This window comes from Mastigoproctus giganteus, chromosome 4, assembly GCF_048544385.1.
Source record: "Mastigoproctus giganteus isolate SK-2022 chromosome 4, ASM4854438v1, whole genome shotgun sequence".
In the NCBI taxonomy this organism is placed as follows: Eukaryota; Metazoa; Arthropoda; class Arachnida; order Uropygi; family Thelyphonidae; genus Mastigoproctus; species Mastigoproctus giganteus.
In genome coordinates this window covers 20785816-20807819 of record NC_143578.1, presented here as the reverse complement: position 1 = coordinate 20807819, position 22004 = coordinate 20785816, and the positions used below count along the sequence as shown (strand labels likewise).

Sequence of the window (22004 nt, the reverse complement as noted above, 5' to 3'; positions counted from 1 at the left end):
AATAAATCCACAAAAGTCTGACTAGTGTGTGAGTGACCAACCCACAAGTTCCAGTCAATATCTGGGAAGTTAAAATCCCCCATTATAAGACATTCTGATTTACTGGCCCACTCTATTTCTCTGTACAATTGTTCATTGTACTCATTCGAGTCATTAGGCCTATAACACACTCCTACTCTTATTTTTGCTTTTGCAGTGCTTATGTCACACCAAACTGACTCAACAGTGCACTGTCCATCTATATCAACTGGATGCACTTCTTTTGATTTTATGTTTTTCTTAATTAAAAGCATAACACCTCCTCCCTTTCTGTCCTGTCTATCCTTTCTGTACACATTGTACTCCCCAAATTCCAGTTCTGCATTCCTTATATCTTTGTGACACCACGTCTCTGCTATCCCAACAATATCCGCCTTTGATGTCTTGACCAACACTTCAAATTCATCAAATTTATTTACTATACTTCTAGCATTGGTATACATGCAAGAATAGGTATAGGAGCATACATGCTCCTATGCCTATTCCTTGTTACCCTAACACATCCCATATACCCAACTATTCCAGGATGACTGCCATCCGTCCCTGAAACCCCCAACACCCCTCGCTCCAGGTCGCTTCTTATTCTAATAGAAGTTGTGCAAGAATCACCTTCACCTCTGCCTGCGGTTACTGTTAAACTATTAGTCTTTGTATCCCCCCAAGCTAGCAGTTTTCCGACCCACCTAACACTGCCTCGATAGCATCAGCAAATATTCTTGCACCCTTTCTATTTAAGTGTATCCCATCCCTGTAGAAGCAATCTCTCCTGTTAACAAGTACAGTCCAGGCTGAAAAAAATTCTACCCCTTGAGCCTTGCACAATCTTTCCAGGGCCGAATTGATCGACAAGGCTCTCATCATATACTCCCTCCTATCGTGTCTGGGCAGAATTGCAGACACTTTCAAATTCAACCCTAATTCTCGGCTTTTTTTCAACAGTGACCTGTACTTGTTGAGTAATTCTGCCGGTCTCCTACTCTTAATATCATTAGTGCCAACGTGTACAACTATATCACCTTTTATGCCCTTGAAAGATGATATCCGCTCTACAACGTCATCAACCTTTGCCCCTGGCAGACATACCCTGGTCCTGTTCCACCTATCCTTTTTACATAGCATGTTCCCCGTTTCCCTGACAATAGAGTCACCAACAACTACTAGTTCCTGTGGGACCAGCGCATTCTGCCTTGGGGTTTGCCGCCGTGTTGCGTGATGACCAAGTGCAAGCTCTGGCGTTGATGTGGGCAGCTGAGAGCTTGATGGGCCCCTCAATTTATTTCCTTCGAGGGCATCCACCCTGTCCTTCAAACTCTCATATAGGCCCATAACAACGCTGAGTTGTCGCCTGATTTCCTTACACTCCTTACATCGCGCACACACAAAGACATCCCCCATGGCAATATCATGTTCCGTTCCAGAGAGTTCGGCAAACATTTCACAAGTTGCACATTTTTTTAGGCTGTGACGCGTTGGAGAATCGCCCCCCCTCAGTTCTCCCCCGAGTCACAACACTCCTGCCACTTTGTGCCCGTTGCTTTGCTGCTCTAGTTCGGGGCATGGTAGTTTAAATTAATAAAATCAATAAATTAAATGTCAGTAGTATTTGAATAGAAACTATGAAATAGAAACAGTGAAGCGTATTACTATATAATTATGCGTTAGAGCTACCTAGCTACCTCAATTAAAAACTTTGAATTCCCTACAAAAACTTTGAATTCCCTATATACAAAAACAATGGCTACAAAAATCGAACAAAATAAGTAGTGCAATACCTGGTATCTTGTTGTGAAGGTAGCCACGATATGAAATAAAATCAAATGATGCCGTTACACTACTTATGTAGTTAAATTTATGGGTAAACTATGGTGTATTTACACCAATATTATATAGTTAATTTCACCCATAACATATTATGCTTTGTGCATTTAGTCTTCAAAAATGGAAGACTACTGTACAAATTGGGGTATTGTCAATGATATACAGGAATTTTGCTAGTAGGGAAAAGGAGGTGATTTTCCCTTTGCACAAGGCAATGGTCAGGCCACGCCTTGAGTACTGCATACAGGTCTGGAGGCCTCATTTTAGGAAGGATGTAGAGTTGCTTGAACATGTACAGAGAAGTGCAACAAGATTGGTGAGGGGAACTAAGCATCCTCTTACCAAGAAAGGCTTAAGTTGTGCAAATTGCAGAGACTCTAGGCTAGGCATCTGCGCGGTGATCTGATTGAGCATACTGAATTCTGATGGGATTCTTCCACTTGCTGAGATTACGAACCTGAGGGGGCATAAATTCAAAACGACAGTTGTAGAATAGATGTGCAGAGATTTGCCTTTAGCCAGAATTGCTGGAACAAACTTCCATCTTTCATTGTGGAAGTTGATAGCTTAAATAAATTCAAGGAGGAACTGGACAAACTTTCAGAGGGAATGGATGTGCAAATTTTATTTTTTGGTTGATGCTACATAAGCTCATACGCTTGCTTTCTTGCATCACAACCTCCATTACTATGTTGTTGTTATTTGGTTTTTAAGAGCATTAGCAGCTAAGGCCATATTGCTCCGGGGACATGCGGTGGTCATTCCCTGACCTTTCCGCATCCTCTGTATTTGGTGGTCTCGGGTTTGAACACAAGTCTAATCAAGAAGCGTGTGCTACACACTGCTGCTCCTGCCCACCTGGCTATGGAGGCGCCACCTCCATTACTATATTCAAACTCTGCATCCCTTAGGTCTGAGTGGCACCATGTCTCCGATATCCCTACAATGCCTGCATTTGACTTAATCAGTACTTCAAATTTATCAAATTTATTTAGAATGCTCCTATCATTAGTTTACATACAAGTATACATTCATCTGTTCTTACTCTTTCTTACCCTAACACAGCCATATATTTTTTCCATGATGACCCATAGCAGCACTTTAAATCCCCAACACCTTTCTTTCCAGGCTGCTGCATATTTCAATAGAAACAGTGTAAAAAAATCACTTTCACTTCTGCCTGCAGCTGTAGTTAATCTATTAGTCCGGGTACTCCCACAAGCAAGCAGTTTTCCAATTCACTTATCACTGCCTTGATAGCATCAGCAAATATCTTTGCACCCCTTCTAAGTGTATTCCAATCCCTGTCAAAACAGTCTCTCCTGTTAACAAGCACAGACCACACTGATAAAAATTCCACTCCACAAACCTTGCTCAGTGTCTCCAGGGCCAAAGTGATTGACAGGGCATTTAACATGTATTCCCTCCTACTGTCTGGGTAGAATTGCAGACACTGTTAAATTTAATCCTAACATGCAAATTTTCCCCCAGCATTGACCTGTACCTGTTAAGTAAGTCCTCAGATCTCCTACTCTCAATATCATTAGTGCCAACATGTACAACTAATTCATCTTTCGTGCCCTTAAAAGATAATTTCTACTCTACAACATCATCTATCATTGCTCTTGGCAGCTACATCCTAGTCCTATTCCACCTATCCATTTTGCACAATATATTTCCTGTTTTTCTGACAGTAGAGCCATCGACAATAACTACCACCTGTGGGACCAGTGCATTCTGCCTTGGGGATAGCTGCTGTGTTGACTGATACACAAGTGCAAGCTCTGGCATTGAGGGCATTTAACCTATTCTTCAAGCTCTCATAAATGCAGAATGCCTAGTTCACGCCGAATTTCCTCACAATCTTTGCACTGAACATACACAGAGACATCACCCTTGGTTCTATCATGTCCCATTTCAAATAGGGTCTACAAATATCACACTAGCAGCACATTTAGTAAGGCTGTGATGCATAGAAGAATCACTTCCTGCAGTTCTCCCCAAGCTACAGCACTCCTGCTACTTTGAGACTGTTGCTTTGCTGCTCTTGTCTGAGGCATTATTTCCATTTAAATTCAATTTAATTTGGTTTGGTTTGTTTTTTTTTTTTTTTAAGGAGCATTAGCAACTAAGGCCATATTGCTCCGGGGATATGCGGTGGTCATTCCCTGACCTTTCCGCATCCTCTGTATTTGGTGGTCACGGGCTCAAACCTCAGTCTAATCAAGAAGTGTGTGCTACGCACTGCTGCTCCTGCTCACCTGGCTACGGAGGCACCATTCAATTTAATAAAAATACATTAAACTAAGAGATACCTAAATGCAACAATACATATTATATATTTGTAGAGTTTTAAATCAGTTATAGTCGTACGAAAAATAAAATTTCTTAGATAAAAAACAAAAAATTCCAATCTACTTATGTATCACAATTAAAACCCTACAATTTCACTACCATGCACTACACTAGCAGTTATGTGATTTGATATTCATGCAAAATCACCAATACAAAAGCTCTAGCTAAATTTAAAAATAAGCTAATGAATGTGATTGGAACTATTAATCTATTTACTGAACACAATTTAATACTTTAAGTAAAAAAAATTATATACCAGGTGCATAATTTGGCAGGCATTGAAAACATCTATAGATTGTGACACCATGATCGTTGTAATAAATTTTCATCGCAGACTGCACTGCAGTTACAGAAATTATTGATCTAATTTAAAGATATGTATTATTAATAAAATTTCAACACAGAGGAAGTCCACATGCACATATATAATACGTAAAATATATTATTTTACATAGTATATACATTATTATGGTTAAACAACTAGGCAGATTTTTTTTAATAATATAATAATAATAGTAACTAGGGGGCTTTGCTCGCCAACCCCCAGCCAATATCAAATATACAAAGTCTTAACCTGCTTGGCATAACCGAAGCCACTTCGGAAAGAGTTTCCTTCACATGATTGACCAATTTGCTTACACCTGCTGCTCGAGCGGCTTCTTGAAAAGTCTTGTACGCTACTCCGTTCACAGTTCTCATGTCTTTGAAACACCTTAAACATTTTGCTTCGCATAACAGTAATTTCAAATGAAACCTCTCGACATCTTATGGTAAGACACTATTCAACTGATTGACCACTGTACACATATTTTTACATCAATGTCAATTATTTCTGGTTTGTTCTACGTAAAATGTAGAGGTATGACGGAGTAAGTCAAATCTTCTACACTCCTCTCGTAATTATACTAATATACTAATATTATAATGCACTGATTGAAGTCTAATCAGGAAATGACCTATGTAATTATTTACCTGTGCACTTTTAGTGACATAACTGCCCTGCACACTTGTACCACGTCACCCACATCCCTCTTCTCCCATTGGCTTGAATAAATATCATCAGGAGGAAAACTTTTTTTAATGTATAGTGAGATAATACGTGTATGTGGAGTTCCTTTGTGTTGAAATAATCTACAATATATTCTTCAAAGGGATTATGATTTTCTCACATATTATGGTTAAACAATTAGGTGAACTGTTTAATCATAATAATAAATGTGCATGTGGACTTCTGTTTTTTTTCATAAGACAAAAATCCAACTAACCCGAAAACTGTCCTTATTTTGACATTTTCAACACAAAAAAAAAAAAAAAAAAAAAGCAAGGGTTTCCAAAAATTCTGTTTCTAAGAGCTCAAAATTCTTTGACTTTACAGTTCATAGCCTCGGAATCTCTATTACAACAGTTCTATTTATTACAATCACTTACTCGCAGTTCAGATGTGGTCACAGGAAACAGCAAGTTCCCTGCAGTCACTACCTACCCATTCAAATGGGGTTGAAACCAGGATATGGGTAGTGAAAATAAGATCAATAAGTCACAACACAACCCTTTTGCTGAGTGCCACTTACTGAAAAGGCTATGCCCTACTTGTTACTTGTACAATGTTTTATAACTCTTGTTGCATGAATCTTCAGCCATAAATTTGTTTATTTTACCTTCTACACCATCTTGCATTTCACATACTGTGTATATATCTTATCACTAGGTTGCTCAGAACGTCACATTGCAGCTTATCTATCTACTTAATTGGGCCCAAAGTAGAATTGAAACAGGGGTGGTAGTAGAGACCTGTCACTCTGGAGACAAATTGTGATTGATCAAGTTCAGCCTCTTCTGTTTCTTGTTGCATTTTCTCATCTGTCTTCCCTTTCCTGTCTTCAAACTGTTTGCTTTATGAGATCAAATTACTTTTTATTCCAAAATTAAAAGCGATCGTTATATAAATAACAATATACTCCTCCAGTGGAGCAATCCTTTTTATTTAGAGTAGAGCAATACCATGGCAACTCTTGACAAAATGCCACCAAAATATGAGATTCATGCAATAAATAGAAAGTTTAGTATGTTCACTGTTATTGGAAGTCCACATGCATATATTATTATGTTAAACAATTCCCCCAATTGTTTAACCATAATAATATATATACTGAGTAAAATAATATATGTGGTATATATGTGCATAGGACTTGCCGTGTTGAAATTTGATTAATTGCAACTGATCAGATGCTTTGTTGCATCTGATCAATTTCCTCACATTCCTCCCACATTCCTCAAACCACTCTTTCACACATTTTGGACAGTGAATGGTTGTACCTGATCCTCAATAATGTTCAGGTATGCTCTTGTATTCATGGTATCCTCACCAGGATTGCAGCTTATCTATCTACTCAAAGGTTATGTCACAAAAATATATCCCACCCACACCATTACACCTCCTCCAGCAGAGTATACTATCAGTAAATAACAAAATAGTTCCTTGTTTAGTACACCATTCATGCTGACAAGTATAAATTGGAACTCATTGGACAACATGCCTTGCTACTAGCCCTCCTTCACTCTCCATGAAGGTCTCCTACCCATAGTGCATTCTTTGTAGGGTTTTTCATATGTTGAAGATATGTTAGGATTATGAGCTAACAGTTTTTTTTTTTTTTTTTGTTAGTTGTTGCCGCATTGGCTTCTGTGGCCACATTGCACCTCCCAAGGTTTTTGCATTTTCTACTCTGATCCAAGCCCGAGGCGGGATTCGAAACTGTGACCTTTGGGTTGCCAGGCAGGCACTTTACCCACCCCGCTAGCTTGATTTGATTTGATTTTGGTAGTTGTTGGCGCATCGGCTTCTGTGGCCATATTGCACCTCCCAAGGTTTTTGCAGTACTTTGATCCAAGCCCGAGGCGGGAATCGAACCCGCGACCTTTGGGTTGCCGGGCAGGTACTTTACCCACCCCGCTAGCCTGGTCAGCGAGCTAACAGTGTGTTGCACCACAAACTAAGCAGCTCATCACCTTGCATTTTCAGCCATAGTTGCCACCTGTTTATAGATGTTTTTCAAGGACATCTATTTGTTAAAGACTCCAATGATGCTAGTATTTTCACACTCAACAAGTGCTGCCATCCTATGCTGCAACACCTGAAAACATGCACCAACAATCACATCTCACTGGAAGTTATTGATAGTCCATTCTCCACTGCTGGAGAACTGATTTTGAAACTAGTCAAATCACACAGTTTATAGACAATTTTACACCTATACCTCTGATTCACATATTTTTGCATAGATTATTCACATATTTTGCATAGCATAAACCTCCATGATCCAAATAGAGTGGGCCAGAAGTGTAGATGCAAATTAAGAAAAGACCAGTAGACTAGACAGTCTACTGGCCTTTAGCCAGAGTAATCAATTACTGAAAAAAGTTACTGCTTATCTTTGTAACCTATGCTCTGTAATGGTACAGAGTTTATGTAGCTTTAAATGGAGATCAAATCAAGGCATAACAAAATCCTAGACCCCAAGCCACCTAGTATTTTCTATTTCTCTATCTTCACACATACACATTTTGAAAGTCCCACCTTGTCTGATCACAATTAACTGTTGACCATTAGGGCAGCAATCAATATCAGCAGAATTCTGTTACAGCATGGATTTTATTGAAGGAGACATCATGCATGATGAAGGATAGCTCTTATTCCCATTTGTAAAGTTCAGATGTGTTTACCCTTACTAATTATTTTTACATTTATGTATCATATGCTTGCTAAAAATAAATTGGTTACTGTTAAATTACATACGACATAACTCAAGAAATTTGCTAAAGTAACATGTAAATTGAGCAACTTTTCTTTATATCTGCATATTTTGAGAAGTGTCATTAAAATCTATGGTGAAAGCCACCGTTCATTAAGTCCCAAATGAAACTAAAATTTTTCCAAATATGGAATTTGAGAAAGTTAATTACCGCTCAAAGTAACATGTACTACTGGGCTGGCATTGGGAGACACACTGATTTGGGATGCTGCAGAAAAATTTCCTAAGGTCTTATATAATTACCTGCAACTACTGAAGCCTACCTACCTATGCAACCCTAAGTGTAGTACCACACAGTTGGTACATTCCTCTGGTAGAAGTAACCCCAGAGTTACATACCACCCTAAGTGTAGTATCAACTGTGTTGGTATTCCACTTAGGGTGGTAGAAAATGAAAAAGACCTGGGAGTGATTGTGCAGTCAAATATGAAGTTTGCTGAGCAATGCAGGCAGGCTGCCAGAGTAGGTCATGAGGTATTGTCAATGATATACAGGAATTTTGCTAGCAGGGAAAAGGAGGTGATTATCCCTTTGTATAAGGCAATGGGTCAGACCACACCTTGAGTACTGCCTACAAGTCTGGTGGCCTCATTTTAGGAAGGATGTAGAGTTGCTTGAGAGTGTACAGAGAAGAGCAACAAGATTGGTGAGGGGAATGAAGGAGTCCTCTTACCAAGAAAGGCTTAAGTTCTGCAAATTGCAGCAGCTGGAGACTAGGCACCTGCAAGGTGATCTGATTGAGGTGTATAAGGCTTTGAATGGGTTGAGCACACTGAATTCTGATGGGATTCTTCCGCTTGCTCAGATTACAAACCTTAAGGGGCATAAATTCAAACTGAGGAAAGACAATTGAAGAACAGATGTGTGGAAATTTGCCTTTAGCCAGCAAGTGGTTAATTGCTGGAATAAACTTCCATCTGTTGTTGTGGAAGTTCATAGCTTAAATAAATTCAAGGAGGAATTGAACAAACTTTTAGAGAGAATGGTTATGTGAAATTTTTTTTTTTTTGGCTGATGCTATATAAGCTGATACGCTTGCTTTCTTGCATCACATGCCTCTAATAACTTCTACTACTACTGCTACCCTATTTGTTATTTTAAAATATGATACTAATTGTTTCCAATGTATCTGCCTGACATTTATCCTGGTTTGGATCTGCAAAATGTCTATCTACATTTTGTGGGTCCAATCAGAAACAAATTTGTTAATCCAGGTAATAGATGAATATTTGGTAGAAGCAGAATTTGGGAGACAATCTATCCCATTATTATATTATTACTATTTTTTTTAATTTTTTGATAGCAGATGCTAAATAAGTTTTACTTCCATACATAATTCTGCCATTTTAATTCTAATGCTAAACAATAAGCCATTAAATGATTTAAATTTTTATACAAATAATAAAAAAAAAACAAAAGTCTTACATAACAAATTACAGTAAGCTGATATTTTAATCATGCTTTCTCATACCTTATTTATTTCATGAATTAGGATATCCTCTCCTTGTTCTTGAGCTATGAAATTAATGAAACAGATTAAAACTAATCTTGAAAAAAAATACATGTACAAAGAGATTTAAGTTTTCAGAGTAAAAAAAACTTTACTGTCTAAATATGAATAAAACAAAATTAAACTAATTTACCCCCCCCTGATTTAATCAGTGTTTATCTCAATACTTTTATTTCAATTTAATTTAAACCTGAAACTTTGCCAAATAAATAGAGACATTTTAAAATCAAATGCACTCAATACACCAAAATATACTTAATTAAATTTAAAATAAAAAATTAACTTAAACTTCATATTATAATCTTTACATCCAGAACTTAGTCAGAGGTTAATGGTGGGGGGGGGGGGGAAGAGAGAGAAATATAACTCAATTTCAGCTTTGATAACAACAGTTCAAACTCTCCACTGCCACATTTGTTTTAACTTTTGTTGTTTTTGATTTCATAACTGAATGACTTGCATAATCGCTTATTTAAATTATTAATCATTCAATTATACCCATCAGTACTCTAAACACAGGTAGACACCAATATCATAAATTAAATTTTTAAAAAAGTTATTATTCTTTGTGTTTTGCACAAAGCTGCCCACTTGAGAAATGGCAGTTATGAGATGTTTCTTCTAATGCTGAAACAAGCAGAATCACTAAAAGATATGTAAAGACTATACATGATTCAGTTTCTTATAAAGTTGTAACTCTGGACAGCAGCTTAAACTTTGCACAAGTTGCAGAGAATTATTCAGATTATTGTCGAGAATTCACAGAATTACTGTGAAAAGAGAAGAACTCTACTCTTTTCACAATCTTTAATCACAATGAGTTTTAGTAATGGTGACTACTAACCAGTTTTATTTCCTGTTCATTGTGTGTGTGTGTGTGTGTGTGTGTGTGTGTGTGTGTGTGTGTGTGTGTGTGTGTGTGTGTGTGTGTGTTACATAAGAATAAAGTAAAATAAAATTTATTTTCAGATATTTTTACCTTAAGTTTCCAATAAACTAATATGATAAATGATAAAGAATGAGCTTCCTGATTTAATAAAAGGTTAAATATTATATTTACTAATTACAATTCATGAAAACTTAATTTTAAGTTTTTGATGGAGAAATTATGAAATTACATGCAGACACTCCATAATCAGGTATGAACAAGAAATAAAAAATAAATTAGATACAATATAATAAATGCAGGGAAATACAGAATAACACTTTCTAAAACATAAAAAAATACTCTAGTCTTCAATGTTAGTCTTGTTTCATAATATGATCCTCATTTAATAATATAAAAGAAAAACATAAATAAAAAAATGAAATATATAAAAAAAAAGAAAATATAAATAATGAAAAAAAAGTTGTAGATTTCAGACTGAACATGCCAACAAAAAAATGCACGGCCCATTGCGAATATCACAAATCTGGCTGTCCTCAATAATTAATTCAATAGGAAATAGAAATATGGTAAATATACAGTCAAAATGAATTTGCAAACCTTCTGGCCTTAGCCAGGTCAAGAATAAATGGAAATTTATTAAAGGAGAGATGAGTTGCTCAGAATGGAATAATTTTGTTTCTTCCTGCTTGATTTGTCTTAGCTTATAAAAGTTTGACATATATAAAAGGATTTTTTGTCCTTTTCTGGTCAGTGTACTATTATTTGGTAAGATCACGTTAGTGAGGATTTTCTTTAAATTATTGCATTTCCTGCTCAGGTAGAAAATAAACAGCCAGATAATACATGTTAGGACTCTAAGTTAGCATCAGACATTACATTCTTTCTTCCCCATCCTACTCAACAAAATTTCTGAAAAAAAAAAAGAGGGGGCAGGTGAAAGGCTAGTGTGTAATCAATAATCTATTGTTTTAGTGTCTTCAACTGTTTTGATTTCTTGCCACCATTGTCACTGTTCCATGTATAGAGTGGGGCAAAGAAACCAGATAATTTTTGAAATGAAATAATGCACTAAAATTTTGGGTTGGAATTTAATGATTACTCTCACTAGGAAGTACAATTGATGCCATTTTATTTTTTAATGATCACATCAGTAAGATGTCTCTCGTTATTCCTCACACATTGTTCCAGTCTACACCTCAAAGATTCCGCATCACTTTCTTCAATGATCCAGAAAATTACAAGAATTCTTCAATGTTTATGAGTCTAGTAGTCACAAGAGGTTAAATCCGGAGAAAATGCCAGTGCCATGGAACATCACTGTTCTGTGAAACCACATGCCCTGAAAACATTTCGCACAACACACTCATTGTTATCCTTGCTATATAAGCAGTCACCCCATCTTGCTGGAACCATATGGTGTTAAGGTCAATTCCACAGCAATACAAATTTCATAGCATTTCCACATACTGATCTGATGTATCCTTAACTGTACTGCCTCCATTGTTTTCAAGAAAGTAAGGATGCAACTCCACACCAGACAGTAACTTTCTCACTATGAAGAGTACATTGATGGAGTTATTTTGGATTTTCAGCTGCAAAATAGCAAAAATTCTGTTTGTTGGCACAACCCAACAATTCAAAATGTGCTTCATCTGTCATAAGCAGAACATTCTCGACATCTTTCTCAGTCCAGAGGAACTTCTGGGAAAATTTCTGGTGAGTAGCTCTTGAATGATTGCCATTTTGTACGGATTAAGCTGAGATCCTTGTGCAAAAATTCGGCACAAGCTTCACGCAGAAGTTCTCAGGGTAGCAGCTTACTTCCTGGCCAAATGACAAGGACTCTTAAGGACAGCTCTTCTCACATTTTCAACATCCTCCAGTGTTTGCACTCTTTGCACAACACCCAGTTTCTTCTTCACTGTAGAAGCACTTTGCCAAAAGTTCTGTACCCATAACTTCATTGTGTTTTGGCTAGGAACTGAGCTATGACAAGGGATATTGAAGTGAGTGCAAAATAACCACTGCATTGTGATAACAGTCACCATTGTTCAAATACATTTCAATAACGAAAGCACAATGTTTCGTGATCCACTTCACTGCTAATGAAATTGCATAGATGACCACTGACTTAGGCCCCACTACTCCACCTGGCATTGTTGCCGCAATAATGTGATTTGAAATTCATCAGGTGCCCCACCCTATACCATTGAAAGAAACAAACTTAAAACCACACACATCAAAATGAAACTTCATTTTTCCTTTTCAAAAAAAAAAAAAAAACAATCTCTGCTACCACCACAAAACTCTCAGCCTGCATTTGACATGAATCCACATGTTTTCTGCATTGTGAGTGTGGCCTTTGATATTACTGGCAGTGCAGCAAAACCCACAAATATAATGCCAGTAATATAATGGCTGCACTCCCATTATCATCATTCAGTCATAGTGCAGCAAAACCCACTTTGTAGGTTTTGTTGCACTATGACTGAATGACAATAAATGCCATTCTGGATTTAATCAATATTGGAATTCCAAATACAACTTCCATTATCTCTGCAAAACAACTTCCTTGCTTAGCACAATCAATTATTTGAATATGCAACATGTACAATGGAACCAAAATATCAAGACATTTTGGATTAAAATAATAATGCCCTTGGGATGGGGAGGGCTGAACTAGTCTGATATGTCTGGAGAAATACACATTTACATACATGCTTTCGTAAATTTTATATGTACTATATAAATATTTAAGAAACTAAATTAAAAAAAAGTATTTTAAAGAGAGGTATGAAACCACCAAGTGTAATAGATATCTGATGCCATACCTATAGTGTAATAAACAGGGCCACTGAAAGAATGGCAAAGTAAGAAAGTAGTAGCTATCCATTAACAAGGTAATGGTAAGAATGAATCACACAGATTCAGATTTATATCCCATAGTGAGTGCAGAAATGCACAAAGCAATCCTGCATATACAGACTTATGTCATGCAAATAAAATGACAAATATATTCTGTTGGTTGAAAATTCAATCCAAAAAGGAATTGGCATATCCAATGGGGCAAAAGTGCAACAGAAAATAAAGTAACTGGATAAAGTAAAACAAAGATTATAATTAAGATTATTGTCCCAAGGATTACACTTTAACAAACTATCTAAATTTTCTAAACTAAATCGGCATATTTATAATTCAATTCAAGTGGGAGAGAATGAAAAGGACCTGGGGGTAATTGTGCAGTCAGATATGAAGTTTTCTGAGCAGTGCAGATGGTCTGCAAGAGTAGCTCATGGTACCTTGTCAATGATATACTGGAATTTTTCTAGAAGGGATAAGTAGTAGTAGTGGCATGTGATGCAAGAAAGCAAGTCTATGAGCTTATGCAGCATCAGAGAGAAAAAAAAAAAAAAAAAAAAATCACACCATTTCCTCCAAATGCCTGTCCAGTTCCTACTTAAATTTATTTAACCTATCAACTTCCACAACGACAGATGGAGGTTTGTTCCAGCAATTAACCACCTGCTGGCTAAAGGCAAATTTCTGCACATCTATTCTACATCTGTCTTTTCTTAATTTGAATTTATGCCCCCTTAGGTTCGTAATCTGAACAAGTGGAAGGATCCCATCAGAATTCAGCATGCTCAACCCATTCAACGGTTGAGCACGCTGATTATCTCCTTATATAAGGCAATGGTCAGGCCACACCTTGAGTATATATACACTCAAGTGTGTATATATATATATATATATACAGGAATGAAATAATGTTAAAATGTAGAGGCCGTCCTGTAGTTTAAAAAACCCGAAGCAATCCATGAACCAATCGGATTAATGCCATCCATGATGGCATTAATCCGACTGGTTAATATTATCATATAATATCCCTGTTCAATGCTTTAGTAATTATCATATCACAGTTCTACGCTTTAGTAATTTGATTCTATATATATATATATATATATATATATATATATATATATACTTGAGTATATATTGACTGTATACAGGTCTGGAGACCTCATTTTAAGAAGGATGTAGAGCTGCTGGAAAGAGTACAGAGAAGGACAACAAGATTAGTGAAAGGAACAAAGGGTTGCTCTTACAAAGAAAGGCTTAAGTTTTGCAAATTACAGTGTCTGGAGACTAGACACCTGCGAGGTGACCTGATTGAGGTGTATAAGACCATGAATGGTTTGAGCATGCTCAATGCTGATGGGATTCTTCTTCTTGCTCAGAATAGGGCATAAATTCAAATTGAGGAGAGACAGTTGTAGGATAGATGTGTGGAAGTTTGCCTTTAGCCAGCAGGTGGTTGATTGTTGGAACAAACCTCCATTTGCCATTGTAGAAGTTGATAGATTAAATAGATTCAAGGCAGAACTAGACAAACATTTGGAGCGAGTGGATGGGTGAAATGAGAAGGGTTTTTTTGGCTGATGCTGTATAAGCTTGCTTTCTTGCATCATATGCCTTTACTAATGCTATTTGAGAGGACTGATCTATATATGCCAATTAAATAACCAATTTATCTGAGATTAAAAGGATAATAATAAAATAACTATTACTCTACATGTGCCATTACCTGTATGATCATCTAGGAACTTACCAGCACCTTTTCAGTGGGCAAGACACATGGGTTAATGGCATACATTTCAAATAAATAGCAACACATCTTCCCTTCTTCCCTTTCAGGAACAATGGGTTTTGAAGTGCAGGTGCTATACCATGCATCTGTACTTCAAATAAAGAATGTGATCACTTGCACTACAATATAAGAGATGAGATTTTGTAAAAAATTTAAGTTTGATTTTGGCTAAGTTCATTGCTGAGGCTTTGTCAACATTTCTACAGCAATGTTTTATAGCTTTCATGTGCCTGGAATTCTTGCTCTAAATTCAATATCTGCAATACTGAATTTTAATAACTATTTAAAAAAATGTTTAGTAAAACAAAATATACCAGAGTAATCAACTATATGTGTTGGCACTTTCTCTGGAGTAACATCTGCAGGAATAGTTATTTCCTCTGCACGTGGTGGAACCTCTTCTGGAAATTCTTCACTTACAAGGGAAAGTATAAGTGATGTTTTCCCAACTCCAGCTAAACAGAAAAATATCAATTGAAGAATTAAAATTATTTATTATTTTTAATAAATAATTATTAAATCATAACAGTGTATAGCATTTATAATTATTAGAGTAGTTTAATAGCAAATATTTAATATTAAATAATTATTTAATTATGTAATAATAATTAAACCATGGTAGTGACATAAGTAATATCATTAAACTATGAAATTCTTTACACCATCATAAATAATTTCTTGGAGACCTATAGTAGCTTAAAGAGAGCTTTTCCTTTTCAAGGAAAAGTAATGCTGTAGAAGCATAGTAATATACAGTGGCAAAGCTTAAACTTGAGAGAAGAACAAGATGACTTTCAAAGGCTTGAGAGACAAACAAAATAATAATGACTCCATTACCATTGAGGATACAATGGACACCATGATTGAGACCATAAAGCCTTTACAGCAGAAACACCAATAAAGTGGGGGGAAGCAAAAAAAATTAATACACACTGCAACATTAGATTTATTTAATTTACCTGAAAACACTGAGTTGGTTAGGGGGAAAAAAATTTATGTGCAATAAAATAGGAATTAACTAAACCATGTAAACTGTTATCAAGTGAAATTTATATGCATAAACTATTACAATACATAAGTAAAACTAAAACTGGTGACATTTCTGGATTCCATCCACACCAAATCTTGTCATCAGGCCTAATCAGAAAAGGATTAAAAGTTGCGATTAACTGTACTGGAATTGTCATAAAATTATTACGTGGTTTTGTGTGGAAGTATGACTTACGGCTTATTATAATACTTTAGACACAAAACAATTTGCCTGATAACAATTCGTGGTGTATTTTGTGTTTATTCATATTTCATAACAATTCACTGTGGGTAATTATGTAATGTCCTTCTCTCACCACATTGACTTAGTTATTTTTGGTTAGTTTTGATCTAGTGGGAATCACCAAACCATAGGTCTATATGGTGGGTATTGCTCAGATTAATTACATAGTTTGGCAAAAATGCTTCAAATGTGCTAACTTGTTTAGCTGGGAGATGGAAAGCTTCTAGGATCTGGCAGGCAGTGACATCCCAGACACTTAAGTGATCTAATGTACCAGTAAGTTAGCAAGCAACAAATTTGCATTTTCCCAATGCACACTAGGAGTTAAAGCATAATGAATTCTCTATACAGTATTTTTCTTGAAAAGTGATTTGTAATTAATCAGAAGCCCAGTGCTTCAAGATAGAAGTGACAGAGAAGAATCATACTGAAGAGGGACATGAAAAAGCACAAATGCTAATATACAGAGAGATAGACTATATTAGTTTACCAAGAAATAATTTGTAAAATTTAAATCTTGAAGTCAATTTCATGCCCATACTATTTCATTAATATGAATTTTTATATTCACATGATGTTGTTTATAATACTTAAATGAACTGTTCAAAAACAATTTTTACTAATTTATTTTTTGGTAAATTGCACCTCTTCTCAGAAAACTGACATATGGCTCACCCTATATTTCAGGATTATATTTAGTTTCTCTACTTTAAGTCTAACTTCAGAATACATTTTTCCATGAGTTATCAATCCTAATCAGAAAATGATTAAAAGTTGCAACTAATGCCAGACGGAAGAAACAATATGCATCTGTAATCTGTTGCGGAGGTAGGAGACATGGAGGAAACAATCTTGAAAGGCTTCAGAGACTCACAAAGTAATCTTAAAAGGCATGAGGAGCCTCATTTATAAAATTTATTTTTCATTGTTCAATTCTTTTGTCTGTTCATTCAAAATGCAAAAACACAAGGTAATGAAAACCTGTATTTTGCAAAGTGAATGGGCATGTTGGAATGTGACTTGGCAGATAACTAGAGAAAGATTCAAGGTCAACTGCTTTGCCTTTGTTTCACAGGTGGTGCTTGCTATGTAGTGGCTGCATGTGCAGTCTTGTTATTTAATAGCCACACCTTGTATAAGGAGGCACTTTCAGATTTATTGGAGTTCAGCTTCATACAGGTAGATAAATGATAAAGTTAATGACACCAAATGTGTTAGTAAATTTATGATCAAGTTATTTTTCTGAGTTGAAATACTAGTTTCTCTTTGGAAAAATTCATAAAAGTCTCAAGTCACTGAAGTGATCTAAATTAAAACCAATGTCATGAAGGGTGCTCTCCCACTTTTTGGATCAAACTACTTTGGCTATAATAAGCCAGATCATACAGTCACATCATGTATTACATCTGTGAAAGTGAGTTTGTTCCTGAGCCAATCTGCAATTTGTGCAGAATGAAAAACCTGGAATAAACATGGAGGGTAACCCCACTCCCTCGGACTGCAATTGGCTAACTACAGCTCCAACTGAAGAGACTTAGCTCTGATGAAATTTGAATTCAAACCATTCACGATGAGTGAAAACTCATTGTACTATCACAGAGTACCTCCTTTTTTGTACAAAAGCTTTCAAAGTTCATACACTTCACACAGAGAGCTTAAGAACTCCTGTTTCCTACCATTTTTTTTTTTTTTAATTTTGTTAGTTATTTAATAGAGAAAAAAAAAAAAAAAAAATTCACACTGATTCTGTAACAAATACCTGCCACCCTAAACTATTATACTGCAATGAATAACTAAAAAAAAAAAGATTTTTACATACGTACGTTCTCCAACCAAAAGAATCCTCACATCTCTTTTGCCATTCTTACGACCCATCACTAAATACTATCCTACAGAGGGAAAGAAAATGTTCAAATAAAAAATTTCACCAATTAAAAGCTGGGTCTTTTTATTCTAGTATCAGAATTTATAATAATGAACATGGCCTACTTTATCAAAACAACAGAAAAGGAAAATAAATAAATAAACTACATAATACACAATAAAAATGGGATTTTATTAATAGCCATTTAAAATAGAGATACAGTAGAATCTCGTTAATACAAAGTTCAAGGGACCTAAATTTTCGTGTTTTGTAATAACAAGGTCCTCAAAATCAAAATTTTACTTTTATTATTATTATTTTTTTTTTTGGCACATACTATACATCTAAGAATAATAATAAATAATAATAATATCAAAAAAAAATAAAAAAAAAATTAATAAAATAAAATAATTAAAATAAAAAATAATAAAAACAAAAGCCTTGTCTAACAATACAGTTTTTAACACAGTTTTTAAAGATTTTATTTTATTTGTATGTTAAACTAAGAGAAAAGCAATGAACAGAAATGAAAATATTGTACAGCATATATTTTTATGTATACAATATTTTTCGTATCACAGTAAAAGAATTAATCTTAATATAAAAGGAAACAAAATCCATCAACTTTTAGATAAATTAATCTAATTTAAAGAAAGAATCCAATATTGTTTGCACAGTTTTTGTCCTATATGCATTTTTAACTACAGCACAGACATTATAAAATGCAATAGTTATTTCTTTATCAACATTACTGCAGGCCAACACATTATGTGTGTGCTTCTTCACTTTCACTGGTAACAAAAACATCATTGTTTTGCTTGGTGCTTGAAAGATCTTCTGTTGTTGCAGTCTATGGCAGAAAATACATGTACCTTCACAAACTCTTCAAATTCGCCAACTAAATCCATAGCTCCTTCAAATTTCCCCATTCCTCAATATTGCTATCACATTCATCTGCTGGATCATGTTTTTCGATGATATTCTCTCCAAAGCCACTCTTTCTGAAGCAGTTGATTATTACATTTGATGCAATACTGTCCCAAGCAATAAAAAGATTATGGATAGAATTCAAGACATTCCAATTTAGCTGCAAATTGTTCCCTCCCTCCTATGTTGAGGATCAAGTACCTTATCAAGCAAGCTCTATATGCTCCCTTGTGGTTATAAATAATGCCTTGATCCAGAGGCTGCATAAAACTGGTGGGGAAAAAAAAAAAAAAAAAAGTAAAGTAAACTGCAGCCATTATCACCCACTGCAGAATAGAAGCCTCCTCAACAAATCATGCTGAGAGAAATGGACCATAATCTGCCATGCTGGTCTAGTGCGGGTTGGCAGATTGACCGTATTTAGCAGTCAGGGGCTTGGCCCTGGTCTACTCAAAGAGCATGTGCTACTGCACTCCTGCTCCTGACCACTTGGCTACAGATGGTAATGGGAGGTTAAAAACAACAGCCGTATATTTGTCAACTTAAGTGTCTTGGCAGAATGTGTTGTACAACAATCTAGAATCATCAAAATGTTCCTTTTTTCTGAAGCCATTCTTCTGTCCACTTTTGATAACCAAGACTGAAAAATTTTGACCGTAAGCCAAGTACCTCTATTGGCCACATAATCACAGGGAAGTTGGTTAACTTCTTTAAAACATCTTGTCTTGGAAAACTTACCAATCACCTGTGGGCATAGTTTTGTATTTCCATTTGAATTGTAGCATAACAGAATAGGGAGTCTTTGTTTACTTAATTTTCCACCATGACAAGACTCCTCAAATAGCAAATATTTTGTTTGGAAGAAAATTACAAAATAAATCTGCCTCAACAAGATTAAAAATATCCTTTGTCTCATATTTTTCAAAAATGGACCATACAGACCACAACCAGTCTGTAGCCTTTTTCTTGTCGACCAATCCAGACTCACCCAAAACACGAAACAAAGTTATTTCTGTCTTTAAATCTTTGGAGCCAGCCACTGCTGCATTTGAAGTTACTAATTACATGTTGCTGAGCCAGATAATTTGCCTTTTCTTGCAAAATTGGACCTGATATTGGCAAATTAGATGCGTGCATTTATTGGTACCACTCAAAACGTTTGTTTCAAACTCCTCATGTTTTGAACCAGCAATTTGTTTCCTGTTTTGTTTTTTTTTTTGTTTTTTCTTGCAGCTCCAGTGTCACACAGTTCAAATTTTTTTTCAGTATCGTAGATGAAGTAGGTAAAGGGATGTTGTATTCCTTTGCAATGGCCGTTTTGCTAAGTTCTGTCCTATCAGCCTCTTGTATAATTTTCAGTTTAATTTCCAGGCTCAATTCCGTCAGTTTACGTTTTGTAATCATAACACTACTAGATGAGATTTAATATACAAAACTTTAAATTAATTTAAAGACAAGTTCCAAAAAAGACATCAGCTCAGATAAAATTACACAAAAAATAGATTGCTGTATACGGTGGCAAAAAAAAGAGTCTTTGAACTGGCGTAACAATTGCAACTGACATTAATCCCGTGGAGAGCGAGGGAGTGTATGTAAACAACTTAGGAAAACTGTTTTTATTCTTTTGTTAATTTAACATTGATGTTTTTCAGAATGCACTTATGTTGTAGCAACCATAAACTGGTTTTGTTTACACAAAAATTATTTCTAACAAGTCAGTGCCATCCTTCGGGAAGCAGGGAACTGGGTGGCTAGAGGCAACAACTGGACAACTGTGCTAAGATTTGCATTAAACATACAAAATAACAATATTTATTTCTCACAGGGTGAAAACGAACTTTGTAATACATATTAACCGAATTTTGTAATAAACAAATATATTTACATAGAAAAGCCTATCCTTTTGCAGGGGAATGGTATGTACTTCATATAAACGAGTACTTTGTATAAACCGAGTTTGTATTAACGAGATTTTACTGTATCTATAAAATAGCTGATAACTGCCATGTGGTGTGGAAACATGACACAAAATGAAAATGTATTCATCTTCCCTTCATGGTTTGATTCAGACTATGTGGCAGTATGAAGACAGAATTCAATATATAATATCGGTGTAAATAACACCGTAGTTAGCTCATAAAAATAAACTACAATCGCAGCGTAAAGGCATCAATTTAATTGTATCTCATATTGTGACTAACTTCACAACAAGTTACCATGTTTTGCACTACCTCGAATAAGTAACACTTCACTAATAGAGAAGACTATTGTTACTTATTCTCAGTGGGCACCACCACCCAGACGGCATCGTTTCAAGGCTTGTTGGCCTATTGTCGGTGGGTGGGCAGGAATCCTGGTGTTGCAATCAAGCCAACCCAGTTGTGAAGTTAATTTCACAGTCTTCTTTATTAGTTGTTATTTAGTAGCATTAGCAACTAAGGCCATATTGCTCCGGGGATATGCGGTGGTCATTCCCTGACCTTTCCGCATCCTCCGTATTTGGTGGTGACGGGCTTGAACCCCGGTTTAATCAAGAAGCATGTGCTATGCACTGCTGCTCCTGCCCACCTGGCTACGGAGGCACCACTTCTTTATTAGTGAACCGTTACTTATTCGAGGTAGTATTTCACGGCAACTTGTTGTAGGTAATCACAATATGAGATACATGTGGAATTAACTTCACAACTGAATGAGTATTTTTATCTACATTCACACATGAGGAATTCTGTAAGGAAGGAAGGACAGAAGTTTACTAAACTCTAACAGGGAGCTAAATGATTTTGTAATAACGGAGAGAAAAGTGGAGGAGAAATTGTTGAAGTTAAACATAAAAAAGGCACCTGTGGGGAGGATGGAATCTATCCAGTTA

General features: G+C 35.7%; 1 protein-coding gene across 5 annotated transcripts in view; it reads right to left on the bottom strand.

Annotated features, from left to right (window-relative positions):
* Positions 1-22004, bottom strand: part of Miro (mitochondrial Rho GTPase) — a 202438-nt gene that overhangs the window by 133681 nt on the left and 46753 nt on the right. For all 5 annotated transcript variants that reach the window (XM_090371388.1, XM_090371387.1, XM_090371384.1 and 2 more), the window contains exons 2-4: positions 18168-18233; positions 15386-15526; positions 9496-9539 (exon numbers count right to left, since the gene is read on the bottom strand). In XM_090371388.1, coding sequence (XP_090227514.1) covers positions 9496-9539; positions 15386-15526; positions 18168-18219 — 237 coding nt within the window. In that variant the 5' untranslated portion in view covers positions 18220-18233. The remainder of the gene's footprint in view (positions 1-9495; positions 9540-15385; positions 15527-18167; positions 18234-22004) is intronic.